Source organism: Rhinolophus sinicus, linkage group LG03 (assembly GCF_036562045.2).
Source record: "Rhinolophus sinicus isolate RSC01 linkage group LG03, ASM3656204v1, whole genome shotgun sequence".
Classification (NCBI taxonomy): domain Eukaryota; kingdom Metazoa; phylum Chordata; class Mammalia; order Chiroptera; family Rhinolophidae; genus Rhinolophus; species Rhinolophus sinicus.
In genome coordinates this window covers 136,262,737-136,280,106 of record NC_133753.1, presented here as the reverse complement: position 1 = coordinate 136,280,106, position 17,370 = coordinate 136,262,737, and the positions used below count along the sequence as shown (strand labels likewise).

The following is a 17,370-nucleotide window of genomic DNA, read 5'->3' as shown; positions in this document are numbered from 1 at the left end:
GACGAGTGAATTAGCCTCCTCAAATGGTCTCCCTGCTTCCACCCTTGTCTGTTTTCATTCTTGTCCTCAGCAAATCAGCCAGCGCGATACAATCACAGCGTATGTTAGATCGTCAGATCGTATCTTGCTTTTCTGCTCAACCTCTTCAGTGGCTTCCGATGCACTCAGTGTAAAAGCCAAGTATTATACGTACAATGAATTACAAGGCCCTAAAAGTTTGCTCTTTATCTTCCTGGCCTCCCTGACCTTTTCTGTCCCTTTCCCTCCTCATTATTTGGTGAACTTGTTAGGTATACTCCCATCTCGGGGACTTTGCACTTGCTATGCCATTCAGGTCCCTCAAGGATATCAAGGTTTACTATCTCACTTCCTTCAAGCCTTAATTCAAGAATGACTTTCTCACTAAGCCCTCTTAGGTCTTAACCATTAATGGTTCTCCCTATCCCTACCCCTACTCCATATCCCTTCTCTGCTATATTTTTTCTTCTCCTTAAGAACTACCATTGACATACGATTCATTCATTTTCTTTGTTTATTGTTTCTCTACTTGACTAGGACCTAAGTTCTATGACACTGTTTTACATCCATTTGGCTTATGCATTTTGCCCCAGGGCCTAGAATAGTGTCTGGCACATAAGAGGAGCTCTATAAATGTAGCCAAAATGAATGCACGAGGAGTATCGGAAAAATTAACAAGTTAATATTGAGAAAGATCAGAGAAATATACCAAATATTAAATTATAAACCACCCAGAAAGTTTTCAATACACAATGTGCTCTGTAACTGTCACAATGACAGTGCCCCACAAGAAACAACTTACCAAAGACAAAAATATAGTTGAATTACAGAACATTCTAGTTCCAGCCTTACTCTCATATTTAGAAACCCCAATACAAGTAATTTCCAGACATCACTGGTGCATCCCCAGCAGTTTTTGTTCCACATGTTAAAAACAAACAAACAAACAAACAAAACAGAGAATTCAGAAAAGTACATCTACAGTTGTATAAATCCAAATTTCGTATGGATTCTAATAGGTTTTGTCTACCATTCCTAATTTTGTAGTATACAATTAAGTGCAGGGTAATTACAGACTAAAACACATACTCACTTTTCCTAATTAAAACCCACAAAAAGTGACCCTATTTACCACAAAATTTTTCTCATTCAATTAAATCATCTGAATTTAAAAAATTTGAATTCTCCAATTGTTGCATGCATTTTTCATTTGTTCAAACTTAAAGATTTACTATTTTAAGCCCTCATATCCTCATATGGAAATCATTTGCAATGGCAACTGTAAACCTTAAACACTTACTTTTTACTAAAGGAAGCAGATACAGAGGCTATTGGGCTCTGGGCTGGTTAAGAGGGAGGGAGCAGAGAGTACAGGACCTCAGAAGCCACAACCTCAAGCCAAGATTCTAAAATTAATTTTCCCCAGTCCCAGAAAAAAATTCTTTTCTTCAAAATCTTTAGCCATGAAGAACTATGTAATAACCATTACTCTGGGTAGATTCCTCTGTAAAAATTCCACCATCACTCCCTTCAAAACTTTGTTTTTGTCCTCCAGGACAGCAAGATGGCTTTTTCCTAAGTAAATGCTTAAAACAATAATTAAAAAAAAAAATACTAATCACAAAATTTAGAGATTTAAAATACAACAAAATACAACCCAATTAATAAAGCCCTCTAAGAATTGTATTCTTAAAACGATTCCTTTCAGTATGTTTGGGAACCATCATGGAAATAATAAAATTTGCAGCATTCATAATCTGTCCTTTCAAAATAATCTAGTTAACAATGGTGGATTAGCATTGTTTTCTGGTTAATTTATTTTTGAAGAGCAAATAATTTCAATGTGTTACAATATCCCCTAACTACTCAGGTTTCTCCACAGTAAATGGTGGGAAAAATAACAATGTTCATGTTTTAAAAACAAGAGACTATGTTTCTATGTTTATATTCTTCTCTGAATGGGGTAAATTTCTTATAAGTACATAAAGGACTTCAATGAGTTGGAAATAGGAAGTTAAGAGTTCTTTCTTTGTTGATCAGAATATTAATCTATTTCACCAGATAGCATGCTATTAGTGATAATGAGGCTATGCAGAGGGTAAGAAGCAATGAAGAGAGTTGCAAAGAAAGTTCCAACTTCTTTGATTAAATAAAACCCCACTTTCTCTAATGTTGGCAATGGTGGGAGAATCCCAACCGGAAGGGGCAACAGGGCTTTTGAGGCCTGTCTCTGGTTTCCTAGGATTCACCCTGAGACTCTCTGAATAATTACTGCCCCTACTGTGCCAGCCTGAACCATTTTACATCCTAGACCAAACATGGTAACCAGTCCATCTCTTTCCTTAATATTCCAGAGCATAGCCAAGAAAAGTCTCCAATGTTTCAAAAGACTTTATATACTAAGACCAGAGGAATGCAAAGAGGGGAAGTAGCTAGACACCAAATCTGAAATACAGAATTATAAAACCGGGTTGCCCTCTGGAGCTTTCACGCCTTATCCTATTCAGCTTAAACGACCACCATCTGGATGCCATATTACCACTGACTGCCTCCAGATACCTACACTTCAGTATCACCTTCCCCCAAAGTCTAGACTCAAGATCCATGCCATTTATTTAGATCTACGTGTCATTCCGGGAACAAGCTGTTGCATACTTTTTGGCCTGACACTGCTTCCTTTGGAATATTCTTTTCTTCTCCTACCCACTTATATTATCCCTTTCTTCACCTTGAAAACTCCAATTCATCCTTTGAAATTCTATTGAAGCATCCTTTCTCCAGGAAGCCTTCTCTGACCATTCTAGGTAAAGTCATTCATTCCTCTGAATTGGGTATGTATGCGTCTTACCACATTTCAATGCAATTGCTTGTTTACAACTCTGTCTCCATTAGATTAATCCCATTGACTGGAGGGATCCTATCACGTTTCTCTCTGTATTCCCTTTTCCCAGTCTCAGGCAATAGTAAGTATTTAGTAAATGTCTGATGCCTGGTTGTCTGGATAAATAGTAAAAGGTAGCTCTAATACCTCTTCTTTGGAATAAAATATACAGATTTTATGATGACCATGTTACTCAGAGTGCTTTTTTGTTTATTTCCTCAATGTCTGACATTGCCAAAAATCTGTTACCTGGATAAACACACTGTTGCTGTACCGTGCAACATATTCCATTCCAACTGTGGTCAAAATGACTGAAACAACACTTTTCCATTAAGAGCTGTGTACTTTTGAGTAAATTAGGTTATATGTGCCCCCTAAACAAGATGTTGCTTTTTCCTGACCATATGTCTCTTCCAAACTCTCCACCTAACCCTTCTTCCAATCCCAATATTTTGTGTCAACCCTTTTAGAAAAAACATTTAAAACATATACTTATATATATACTTTGCTAAATTTATATCACTATTTTATTTCCACATTAAAACACACACTCATACAATACTTATCTTTCCATTGTTGTAATTTATGTCAGTTATGTTTTTTCACAGATTTAATTGCCATAGATTTTAATTAAAGTATATCTAGGTATTTTTCTCATTTTACATTAAGCCAATCTTAAGTAAACCACATTGCAATCATGGCTATGAGAGAGTTCTAGATTTCCAATCTAATAACTCAGTAACTGTCTTTAAATTCAATTTATTTATCTGTACTTCCTTGTCCCCAATTTCTCCCAATAAGAGTTGAATTTTGTTTTCCTGAGGTGAAATTAATGTTTTCCTAAGTTTCAGACACTGATCTCAAAATCAAGCATAAATAATTGGTATGCTAAAAATACAATATAGGGGCCGGCCCGGTGGCTCAGGCGGTTAGAGCTCCATGCTCCTAACTCCTAAGGCTGCTGGTTCAATTCCCACATGGGCCAGTAGGCTCTCAACCACAAGGTTGCCAGTTCAATTCCTCGACTCCCACAAGGGATGGTGGGCTGCACCCCCTACAACTAGCAACAGCAACTGGACCTGGAGCTGAGCTGCGCCCTCCACAACTAAGACTGAAAAGACAACAACTTGAAGCTGAATGGCACCCTCCACAACTAAGATTGAAAGAACAACAACTTGACTTGGAAAAAAGGCCTGGAAGTACACACTGTTCCCAAATAAAGCCCTGTTCCCCTTCCCCAATAAAATCTTTTTAAAAACACACACAATATACGTTTTATAATCCTTTTCAGAGTTATGAAATCACATTACCTGATTAGATTGTGATAATCTTACGATGGTAGGGAATTCATCTTTAAACTCATCTATAAGGTCCACGATTGCTTTCTGGATCCCCTCAACTAAGAAAAAAAGAAGTTAGAAAAAAAGTGCTTTAACTGAAAACATCCCATAACCACAATTCAAAAGAACCTCAAACACTGGGTCCACTGCCTAGGTGACTGGAAAAGCAAGCAAACCATAGGGGACTTGATTCCCAGTTTCCCACATCCACATCCCCTTTACAACAAGACTGTGTATACTTTTTCCAGAAAAGTTCTTCAACACCTGCCCGCATATCCACCCAACAGGTTTGATTGGCATGATGAGTTCTTGTTTGAGTTCCTAGTGCTTGGCAAGCTTGCAGGCGTGGGCAATGCTTGTCCTTCTCAACCATTAGTGAGGGGTGAGGGCCGCCTTCCGCTGAGGAAAACAGGCAAGGGCGGCACCTGGAGCTCCCCTGTCGGAATTCTTTATTACTGCACAATGGGCCTCTGAGAACTTGTTACAGAATCTTCTGAAATCACTCTGGCAGTGAGAAGAAGGGCGTGTTTTGAGGCAGAAAGAAAAGAGAAAGGGGATTGGAAAATGAACCACACTACGGATTTCTACAATATAAATTGAATTTTGTCCCAATTTCTGCAGTGGTACCTCAATTCATGGATCATCTGAGAACAAAGCTCCCTTTGAAAAGAGTTGGCACATGCTTTAAAAGAAATGCTTCACATATGATGCCAAGTGGAAAAGAAATACCAGCAGTGAATTCAGAAAGAATTCTGAACAGATTGCTTTTCCTTACCCCAATGAGGATCACCAGGCAAAATTGTGAAGTCTTTCGTTGGTCTGCTTTAAGAATCTCAAACTTTTTTTCCCTCATCTGTTTCCCTCCTAGTACCTTCCCACTTCGGGTGATCATTATTTTCCTCTTATCAAATCTGGGAAGAACTGCACAGCATGAAGACGTGATTGACTACCTAGTTTTATTTTAGTGTGGATGAGTTGTGTTGGTCAACTCAAATCCCATTTTAATTTGAAGCCTTTATATTTAATCGTAGCTGCATGGTTTTCCTCAGTCAGCATAAACTGGCTGCTGGAGGTCTACTTGTGGGAAGTGCTTGGGAAAGAAATGTGCATCAGAGGACCCCTCTAAGCACATGCAGTCTGATGCCTTTAGCCCTAATCGGCCTAAGAACACCCTCCACCGCAGCACAACGACCTCTCCTAACTTTTACAGAACCTGCTCTCCTCCCTAATGCTTAAGATAATCAGTCATGCCCTCAGTATTTGGAAAACGAGATCCATTGCCAGAAACCAGATTGAAGGGGCTTCTACTGGCCTCTGACATGCTGACTTGATCTTGACAGTGGCAGGGTCATCAAGGTAATCCAGTGGTCATGATAGCATCACGAATTATGGGACAAACACATATTACATGTCTCCTAATATAATGCAGTATGAAGTACATACCATCCATGACATATCCTTGCCATAAATGTTCCAACTTGATCTAACTTTTAGGTCCATCTTCCAGTTTCCCAGAAATACAGGAGATAGACAAACAATCCAAATTGGTGCTTCTCAAACTGCAGTGAAGAAGCAATACTTTTGTAAATTAGAAATGAATTATAAAAAAAAAAAAAAAGGAAATGTATGTAAAAAAAGAAGAAAGGTCATTTTTTTTGTCTATTTTAAAATATTTATACAGTCAAATAAAGGTATCTTTTCTTTTAAAGCTTCTGGTTTTCCTGTTAAGGAAGTTTTTCCAGGCCCTAAGTTATATGTATAGTCTCCTAAATTTTCTTCTGTTTTCTTTCTTTAAAAATTAATTTATTATTTTAACATTTTCAATCCATCTATGCTTCATTTTTAATAGGCTGTTATTTTCTTCCATCCGAATATCCAGTTGTCTTAATACCACTGATTAAATAAACTATTGTTTTCTTAATGATACGAAATACCACTTTTGTTACACACACACACACACACACACACACAGATATATTACAAACTATTTCTGAACTTTCTATTCTCATCCACTGATGTATTTGTTTATTGCTATGTCACTACAATACTGATTTGATAAGAGTGGCTTTATAGTATGCTTCGTTTTCTGTTAAGGAAAGTCTCTGCCACTCTTCTTCTTCATGATATTATGTCTAGCAGTGTGCCCACCCTCAAAACCCACCACCCTGGCTAATCTTGGTTTTTCCATTAATCTTTTGGATTTTCTACATAATTCAGTATCATGAGGGAAACCATCATTTTATCGCTTCTTTTTTCATGTCTATACCAATTATTTCATCACTGTATTTAACTGCATTCACTAGGACTTCCAAAACAAAGCTGAGTAATAGTGATTACAGCAGGATAGATAGCCTGTCTTCTTCCTGTTTTCAACTAAATGGCTTCAATATTTTACTGCTTACTAAAAACCAATAGCAAATGTTATTCTAAACAACCTTTATCATATTTAGTTTCCTTCCATTCCCATTCTGGTTTTGTTTATTTCTATTGGGAATGGTTATTGAATTTTACCAACTCCCAGTTCATAATCTACGGTTATGATCACTTTTCCTCCTCAATTAGTTGATATAATAAATTATGTATTAACTTTCCTGATATTGGAAACATCGTAGCATTCCTGAAAAAAGGAATTTGTAGTGTATTATGTAGTGTATATGTAGTGTATTATTCCTTTGATATTTTGCTAAACTTCATTACTAACATTTCATTTACACTTTTTTCAACTATATTCATAAGTGAGATTGGGTCATAGCTATTTTTGTTTACTTATCAGGTTAGTATTAAATTTATGTGCATATGAATTGAGAAGGCTTGCATCTTTCAGAAGTGTCTGGAACAATATCAATTATTTGGAATTATTTTTTCTTTCCGTTTTATAAACAGAGGTATAATTTATGTACAATAAAATTCCTTATCTTCTTTTTTTTAATGCTAGCAACTCAGTTATGGAACTATTTGATATTGATATTTTTTAAAAGCTATATTTACCAACTTTTAAATTTCATATATGTCTATTTATATATTGCATTTTTCTTCTTCCTGGGCAGTTTTGATCATTTATATTTTATTAGGAAATCCTCTTATATAAGATATTCAATTATGTTGTCACAGAGTTGCATGTAATTGTTTTAATTTCCTGGATCTATATTTCTAATCTTATATGTATTTTTCTTCCTCTTTTTTCTTTAATCCATGCTCAGGATTAATTTAAGATAAGTGCAAAATTTCCTTGGTTTTAGTCTTTCTTCTTTAATAATAAAAGTACTCTAAATATATCTTTCACTTTGTCCCATAGATTTTGAAAGAAGAGTCTTTTCAATGCTTCCTTTGCTTTCCTCTTTGCTCCAAGAGACATCATAATTATGTTTTATAATTTCCAAGTAATTAAGATTCTATACTCTATTATTACTTATTTCTACTTGATTGGCTTTTAAATCAGAGAACATGTCCTATAAAATCTCCACTTTCCTGATTTTAAGGTTTCCTTTGTGGCCAACTACATGACCAAATTTTTATAAATATCCTAAGTCATAGAAAGGAAACATGTTCAGTCAAAGAATGTAAAAATATAATAAACCAAGTTTATTGGTTGTATTATTCAATCCTTTTACAGGTCATTACTATTTACCTATTAGCTCAATTACTGAAAAAGAAATGTTAAAATCTTTCACAAATTGTGCTTTCATCAAGTTTTCCTTGCATTTCTCATTGTTTTCATATTGTATCAAGTGCTACCAAGGACATGGAGCTCAGAAATGCTCATGTACTGGTAGGAAGAATGTAAGCTGGTAAACCTATTTTGAAACCTACTTTAATTATCAAGTACAATTAAAAATATGCATAGCTATGACCACCAATTCCAATCGTAGAAATATGTCCTAGACATGTACTCGAATGTACTAGAGACATGTACTAGAATGTTCCCTGCTGTACTTGTAACATCAAGAAACTGTAAGCAACCCAAACACCCATCAACTATAGAATAAATAAATAAATAAATAAATAAATAAATAAATAAATAATGTATCCATAATGGTTACTATACAGAAGTAAAAAGTGAATTATAGTTACACGCAACATCATGAATAAATCTCAGGAATGTAATGATTTTGAATGAGAAAAAGATACAGAAAAATAAAGCACAGCAAGATTCCATTAATATAAAGTTCAAAAGCATTCAAAACTGAGCAATATATTAGGAATACACACATATCTGGTAAAACTATATATATAAAAAAAGGCAAAGGAACGACAATAAAATTCACAATAGTGGTTGCTACCTCTGAGGAAGGGTTGAAGAAATGGGATTGGACAACAGCGCATGAGGGATATCAAAGGTAATGATAACACGCTTTTCCTAAAACTTAACCATGTGTACAGATGTCAGTGTACTATAATTCTTTATGCCTGACAACAATTTATAAATATATGTATCTTCTCAATATTAATAAAAACAATGAAATGAAATAACCTGGTGAACAAATTGGTGTAACAAGTTCAGGAAAAATTATCTTTAAAGGCTACTGCAGTATAATGGTAAGGGGACTTCTTTCATTCATTCAACATTTATTGAGCGCCTACTATGTGTCTTCACTGTTCAGCACTGGGGATTGGATAGTGAACCAACCAGATGAAAACCCTTGCTCTACAGGAGCATACCTCTAGTGGAACAGACTCAAACTACTTATTTGCTATTTTCTATGAACCTACAGCAGCCATTTCTTTCATCAGTAACTCACTCAGATTTTGAGGTGAATATGTCACAACAGCATTCTACATGACACTTGAAAAAATTAACTATATATGATATAAAATATTCCTCTGCTTGAAAAGTAGATCTTATTTTAGCTTTAGAAAATTTTGTTACAAATCTATTTTTTAACTAAAACCTTTCTTTTCAAATCTGTAGTCATCACTGTCCAATAAGGGTTTTTGAGCAGTTACATATCTTCCAATAGACTCCTCCACCTTGGAAACAGGCAATCTATAATTGAAGCATTTCAATTAAAGCAATATTAAATACATATTAAATACATGTAAGTATCTATGTATTTTTATGGCCTTTGGTTAAAAGTCTTAGATTTATTTACTTATTTACTTATGTTGTAACCCCTGCAGAGAATGACTGAAAATATAGATTTTGTATTTTCGTCCCTTTACTTAATTGCCTAGATACTTAAGCAGCTCTCCCTGGTCCAACCAATAATGTTCAAACATAATGAAAAAGAAAACAGGTTATTCCATGTAATTCGACATAATCGTAAGAAAGACAATTGTTATGTTCACTCAACAGTGCTGAAAATGAAACACTAAAGGATGCATTCCACCTCCTTTTGATCCATCACTTTGACAGTAAGTTGATGACACCTCTTTAAAGCTGAGCCCAGACAATCACTATGTAGAAATTTATCTACACTCACCATGAGACTACATTTATTTTCAATCAGTGTCAGCCAATCCTCTTAGATATTTCTAAGTTACTTTGTACAAAAGTCATTCTTACATATTAAAAATGTAATAAATTTCTCACAATCCTACATTGTGAAGATTACATATAACATATTAATAATAATGCCCTGTATTTTAAAATAAAGTCTTCCTGGCCAATGAGTTAAATTGTATCTGCCTAATTTGTGGTTTTCACTCAATTTTTTTACACAAAATCAATAAAACTCAAAACTAAGTATGTCTGTGTTACCGAGGCAGAGGATTGAGAAAGCTAAGAGCTATTTGTTTTTTCTTTTAAAGGGATGTAGTAAAGGCAGATTTTCTTTTTCAGATAGAAAACAGAATGGTTATGTGGACCACACAAGCGTGTTACTATCTGTCTATACAAACGATGAACCAGGCTCTGAGAAGTTTAGAAAGTATCCCAAACCAGCAAGTGGCAGAGCAAGGACTCTTGCGTAGATTCTCTTTTCAAAATTTTGAATTCTTTTCATCACACATACTGCTTCTCTTAGTTGTAGTGAATGGCTTTCAAGACCAGGGAGAAAAGTGAAAGAATAACATTAGGAGAAATGCTCTATTTAAGATTGTCTAAGACGTGTTTTAAAAGATACGTATTAACAGAAATTCTATTATGGATGGCTTTCACCTTTTCAATCAAAATCTGAGTGTGTACTGTGTGTCAGGCACTTGGGATACAAAAATGAACAAAAAAGTCCTTGATCTAAATAAAGGTGCACGCAATATAAAACATAAGTTCAGAGACAATTCCAATAAAATATTTTAAAATCAGTAACAGACATGAAGAGGATGTAAGCAATGCAAGCAAGAGAAAGGGTGCCAACTTTGGCTGGCCAAAATCAGAAAAGATTTTATTTGATAAACATGTCAGGCATTGGGCAGGAGACTGGGGACAATGATAAATAAGACAGGAATTGCCACTCTCATGGAGCTTGTGTTACAGTGAGAGATGAGACAGCAAACAAACGAGGTCATCCTGCTTAGTAAGAAATGCCATAATGGAAATGAAATAGACCGACCTATAGGTAAGACTGGGCCACTACTTTAAATTGGAATGTCCAAGAAGAACTCCCATGACACAGGGAGAAACACCTGAGAAGTCAGGGGTGTATGCTGCTTCAAATCGTTATTGTTTAATATTTGGGGCAAAATCAGTTAAGTTTAAAAAAACAAAAACAAAAGCAAAACAACTAAGCACCTTTATTCTACACAGAGTTTGCTTTGAGGCTAATAGTGTAATTTTGCCATAGCTCAAAATCTATTGATTCAATACCATTTTTCCCCCGTTTGAAAATAACGATGAAAGATCCCTGTTGAAGGGCTGCTCTCAGCAGAGGTTGGCGGGGGGTGGGGACAGCGGCCACGTGCTGACGGCGCCCTCACCTCGCCCACCTCGCCCTGGCAATGCGGGATCCCAGGGAGGCTGCGGGGCATCTTGCGCTGGCGTAGGTCCAGGTGCCGGGCGGAGGCTGCCACCTCACACTGGCACTGGGACACTACCGGCGCATGTCCGACCGGGCCTCGGTGGCCTTCTGCGCTGCAGTCTTGGCCTCCACCCGCAGCCTTCCACCCAGAGCTGCTAATGCAGCACCCCAATACCCACCCACACCCACTTCCAAACCCTTCGATCGGGAGGCCTTCAGCCGGTCCTCGGAGGCCCCCTGGCAGCTGCGGTGACATGTGACTCGACAGGTCATGCAAGGGATGAAGCAACCCAGAGGTAGTATGGGGCAGACAGGAAGGAGCCTCCAGGCCCAGGGAGGCTCTTGAACCACTTGAATCGGAGTTCTGGTACTCGGGGCCCCTCCAAGTCCCGGATGTGGCACAGGCACCGAGGGGTTGTCGTGGGTTCTCCTCCAACTCACACCCCCACCCTCAACTCTAGGCACACTCAGAGCCCACGCACCTGAGACTTAGATGCTATCTCGGAGAACTGCGCTCCTGTCTAAAATCAGAGACCCTCAGGTCACAGGAGGTTTGAAGTTTGGCCTGTGGAGAAGCGCAAATCGTGCAACATGTGGTTGATTTGTGTTAAAAAAAAAAAAAAAAAAAAAAAAAAGGCTGGAGGGACAAGAGTCCTGTCATCCATCATTTTGAAGAAAATAGATGATGGTTTTAGGAATAAAGTCCAAGAATACTACCCAAGAAAGATTTAATCCTAAAAGATAACCACTTTTAATTTTTGTCAACCCAGTATCCCTTATTTTTCAGAGGTTTCTTCACACAGGGCGTTGTCATGGGAGAGGATGAAACCGTTTGCCCATTTCATGTTAATGTGGGGTTCGTGATCCATAATTTATGGCACACTTTCAAACACACCTCTTAACCGGAGCTCACACCCAACTGACTGCACTGAGCAAGCTGAGACTTGTCACACACTGCTACTAAAGTTCGACGTGCCACTTCCCATATTGAAGCTCCCTGCCTTTCCGTTGGCTGGCACTCAGCAGCAGCATTCACTGTATTTTGTGATCACAATGGAAAGGCTCCGTGTCACACATCGCTTCTGGTACAGCAATTTCTGTCCAATAAAAACATTACAGTGTGTCCTCATCCACCTTATTCACTGGATTTGGCACCGTGTGACTTCTGGCTCTTTCCCAGTCAAAATGACCACGAAAGGTAAAAGCTTTGAATGATTCTGATTCAGGACATCGAGGCAGCCACAACAGCACAACTAAAGACATTCACGAAAGTGGACTTCCAGAACTGCTTCAGAAAGTGGCAAGAATGGTGGGAAAAGTGTGTTCGAAGTGAGGGGGAGTATTTTGAGGGGGACTAATGGCAATGTGTCTTGTAATAAATATTTTTTATATGAACATTCACTGTATTGTTTGATCACACCTCGTACATGTGACATAGGCTACTATATTTCAAAATGCATTTGTGTATCTTGTAATGCTGTTACAACTACTATCATTTTGGAGAAAGGATTTATAGCTATGAATAATAAGAAAATTAAGACACGTATTATCAACTCCTAAATAATGCCTTGCAACTTTACCATGTGAAAAGCCAATACATGTATTACTAGAACAGGAATTCTTGAACTTTTTGGTCTCAAAACCTGTTTACATTCATAAATTATTGAGGAACCCCAAACAGCTTTTGTTTATATGAGTGATATCCATTGATAATACCTTATTAGAAATGCTGAGAAATGTATAACATATTTATTAATTCATATGGTAGGGAGCCTCTAAGACGGCTACCAATGATCCTTAGCTCCTGGCATTCGTGCCCTTGTGTAATCCCCTCCCTTTGAGGGTGGGCTGGATGTATTGACTCCTTTCAAAAAAAAAAAAAGAATAGCTGAAATGATGGGATGTCACTTCCAAGATTAGGATACAAAAAGACTGTGGCTTCTGTCTTGCTTGTCTGCTCTCTCAATCTCTTTCTGAGGGAAGCTAGCTGCCAAGTTGTGAGTTGCCTATAGAAAGACCCATGTGACCAGGATCTGATGTTTCTGGCTACAGCAGCGAGGAATTGGGTCTTGCCAATAGCCAGGTAAGTGAGCTGAGCAGCAGCTCGTCACTCAATCAAGCCTTACGATAACTGCAGCCCTACTGACACCTGTCATAGCTTTGTGAGAGTCCCTGAGCCAGAGTTCTCAATGACGCTGCACCTGAATTCCTGACCCACAGAAATGGTGAAATAATAAATGTTTACTGTTTTAAGTTGCTAAATTTGGTGGTAATTTGTTACACAGCAATATATAATTAATACAAGTCATTTACAAATAACAATATTTTCTATGGAAAATAATATTTTCTAAAATGAAAAATGTGAGTGATATTGTTCTCATTTTTGCAAATCTCTCCAATGTCTAATTTCATAGAAGACACCTGGTTTCTCACATCTGCTTCTGAATTTAATCTGTTGCAGTACATTGTTTTGATTGAAATACATAAACAAAATCCAGGCTTACACAGACATGTAGTTGTAAAAAGAAGGAGTATTTTAATAGTCTTTCCTGATAATTGTGGATATTCTTCTTTGCTCCTACACCAGCATTCAACAAGTGGTAGTTTCTTAAAGAGTAGTTGTGATGTAGAACCATATACCTTGTTAAATTAAAATTTATTGGTCTGTCTTGCACTTTGAATGGATCTTTTACTGACACATGAATTAATCATCTGGATAATATTGGTTCTTTGAGTTATGCAGATCTTCTATTGACACAATTCATTATACAACAACCTCCCTGCCCTACCCCCGCCCCCCAAAAAAACCCTTTTGTTACTTTCACCACTGCTCTTACCAGAAAAGTCATTAAGTTTGGGGAAGCTATTGTATTAGTTATCTATTATTGCATAGCGAATTACTCCAAATTTAGCAACTTAAAACAACAAACTTTATTATCTCACCGTTTCTGTGGGGCAGGAATCCAGCAGTGGCTTAGCTGTGTGGTTCTGGCTCAGTGTCTTTCAAGAGGTTTCAGTCAAGCTGTTGGCTGGGCTGCAGTTATTTTAAGGCTCAAGTCAGAGACATCTACTTCCAAAATCACTCATGCGCTGTTTGGCAGGCTTCAGAAGGTCCACTTCCAAGTTGACTCACATGGTTGCCTGCAAGCCTCAGGTCCTTGCCATGTAGGCCTCTCCATAGACTGCTTGAGTCTCCTCATGATGTGACAGCTGACTTCCCTGTCCCAGGGCTACCTCACAACCTGGCAGCTTGCCCCAATGAAGAGTGATGAGAGAGAGAGAGAGAGAGAGAGAGAGAGAGAGAGAGAGAAATAAGAGAGCCCATCCAAGACAGAAGTCACAGTCATTTTATAACCTAATCTCAGTATGACAGCTCATCACTTCAGCCATATTCTATTCACTAGAAACAGTTTAGCCCACACTCAAGAGGAAGGCAACTAAGCTCCACCTCTTGAAGGGAGCTGTATCAATAAATGAAGAGATATAGCTATACAACCACTACAAGTTGTCAAGCCCATGGTGCCAGGTGCAAGTTTTCCTAGGTTCTAATTTAAAACTCAAATTTATCATTGGCAATAAATACTGTCAGTTGTTTTCCTTGAAATGACAGGCTTACTTCTTTCATTTTTGAGAAACAATATTGTCAAACACTCAACCCTATATAACCATAGTTTCTCTGCTAATCATTCTTTCAGGTGAAAATGATATTCCATGAAAAAGGAAGCTGGTTCAGTGCACAGCCCAAAGAAGTATACTATTGCTTTTCCTTGAGGCAATCATGTATTTCTGCATGCAGCAGGAGGGCTTTATGTATACTTCCTACTACATCACACAGAATATTAAAATGATGTATACTCAAGGGTTAATATTTTTAAAAATTAATCATTTTTACTGCTCCATCCAGGATATTCTTAAGTAAAACTGACTTTTTTGGTTGGTTGGTTATTTTTGGTATAGACTAGATTGCTCAGGACTTCTGACTGCGAAAATCATAGTAAGAGGAGGTAAATCAGGAAAAGCTACAAGGAAAAAAGGTGCATATTGATACTGGCTGGGAATTACAGTTAGACTGTCAGAGGAGGAAAGGTGGGAAAGGAAAATAAGCAACACCAGTGGGGCTGGCATGAGATGAGCGTGTTATGGTCAAGGATAAAGAGAGGGAAGGGTAAGTTGGGAACATGCTGTGGAGCTGATATGGGCATCTGTGAAGGCAATCGGCCTGGTAGCCTCACAAAATAGACCCCATCCGAAGGGGCAATGTGAGAGAGGAAGACTGCTAGAATTCCAAGAGCTTCTCAGGATTGCTATCCAGCCAGCAGGAACTATTCACCGCTCCTGAGGGCACCAGTGCTAGTTACAACCCTACAGTTAAGAGCTGTCCCCCATCTTACCTGCTCTCCTTCCCTCTTTAGTTCTGAAAAGGCCAAAAGCAGCAACTGATGAGCGAGAAGGGGTACTGAGAAGAGGAAAAGCAGCTGACCACAGCTCCCTCTCTCCCCCACCGTAGACTTCCAGGCCTGGAACAAAACTGAACTGAGAAAGAAAAGAAGTTTTAAATGGAACAAAACTAGAGTTTGGATTATGACACTGGACCGGATTCTAATTACTAAAAAGAGACTATTCATTGATTACCTGAGAGCAAGCATCACACTATAAAATCTACCTGAGATTTCACGGGAGTCGAGGTGGAGCACAGTGAGCTAGAACAAATTGACAGAGCAAGTTTGAGGGGCAGTGGGAGAAGAGATAGTTGCTTTCAGCTTCCACCCTACTGACTTCAACTTCTTTAATAAAGTGGTTCCAATAAGTATTTATTGAACAATTATTTCTGCCAGGCTGAGGTTCGGCTGGGCATGTTTCAATGAATGGACAAGATGTATTAATATTTAGAACAATAGTGTTTCTAGAGTGATTGGAGCCAGGCTAACCTGAGTTCATATCCTAGCTCTGCTACTTAAAAAAATTGTTAATCTCTTGTATTCTCAATTTCCTCATCCATAAAATGGAGATACATAATGCCTACTTCATAGGGTGATTGTAATGTACATAATATATGTACATTAACCCAGTGCTGGGTACATAGTAAGCACTCAATAAATGGTAGCAATGATTATAATCATTATGGTCTTAGTCTTAGCAGTTTAGAAAAATTTACCAGACATTATTAGCACATGAGATAGATTGAAGGTGAAGCAAGACCAGGAGCAGGGAGAAAAATTAGAAACACTGAGCAATTAAATGAGGTTTTAGTGTAGTCATTGGAACAAAATAGAGGTGAAGGGACAAACATAAGGAGTATTTGAGAGGAAAGCAAACAGAAGAGGTAACTGCTTAGCTATAATATAATAAATAAAGGAAAAGGAAGCATCAATGCTTAAATTTTTAAAGCTTGGTTGGATGGGAGAATAGTAGAAATGGGAGAAATACAGACATTGGCAGAAAAAGCAAGTTGTGTAGGTAAGAATGGTGGGAAGAAAATACTAGTTTTGTTTTGCTACATTTCAAACTTAGGTGATGGTGGGACTTCCAAGTGCAAATATCCAATGTTTGAAGTCATTTATTTATTCATTCATCCAATATTTCTTCAGAGCCTACGTGTCAGACACCAGGTTAGGCTCTAGCAAGAACAATCTAATAAAGAGTTGGAGTTTAAATGAGACCTCCAGGCCAGACAGAACGATGTGGGGGCCTTTAACATGGAACTGGCCCCTGAAACCATGGATATTAATCAGTTTTCTAATGGATAGTGTCAAGAAGAGACCATTTCTCGGACTATTCACAGATAAGGAGACATAAGAAATGGGAAAATGGGTGAGCATTACATCAGGATCACATGTTGCAATTATCTTTATATTAAATTCTAACTATCTTTGTATAGTTTATAAATATTTAATTATGGTAAAGAGCAGTTTCATAGCAGCTGTTCATAATTTTTAAACTTTTTATTTTGAAATAATTGTATTAGATTCACAGGAAGTTGCAAAAATAGTAGAGGTCCCATTTATCCTTCCCCCAACTTCCTCCAGTGACTATATCTTACCTAGATAGCTACAGCACAATATAAAAATGAGGAAATTGGCATTAGTATAATCCACTGACTTTATTCAGATTCTACAAGTTTTACATGTACTCGTTGTGTATACGTGTCTACAATTCTATGCCATGCTTATTATATGTATGGACTTGTGTAATCTTTCACCTTTAATTGTTAAATTTTTTTCTTTTTCCTGATGACAGT

The 17,370-nt window shown here is 37.5% G+C and overlaps 1 protein-coding gene across 11 annotated transcripts in view; it reads right to left on the bottom strand.

Moving 5' to 3' along the window:
• SPATA9 (spermatogenesis associated 9) overlaps nucleotides 1-17,370 on the bottom strand; it is a 58,351-nt gene that overhangs the window by 19,140 nt on the left and 21,841 nt on the right. The window contains exons 3-5 of one of the 11 annotated variants that reach the window (XM_019727892.2): nucleotides 15,524-15,665; nucleotides 14,266-14,381; nucleotides 4,210-4,298 (exon numbers count right to left, since the gene is read on the bottom strand). In XM_019727892.2, the coding sequence (XP_019583451.1) occupies nucleotides 4,210-4,298; nucleotides 14,266-14,332 (156 nt within the window). In that variant the 5' untranslated portion in view covers nucleotides 14,333-14,381; nucleotides 15,524-15,665. Of the gene's footprint in view, nucleotides 1-820; nucleotides 914-4,209; nucleotides 4,299-4,478; nucleotides 5,601-5,682; nucleotides 5,799-14,075; nucleotides 14,382-15,523; nucleotides 15,666-17,370 lie in introns of those variants that run through there. The other 10 variants (XM_019727893.2, XM_019727895.2, XM_074328691.1 and 7 more) reach the window with 10 other exon arrangements.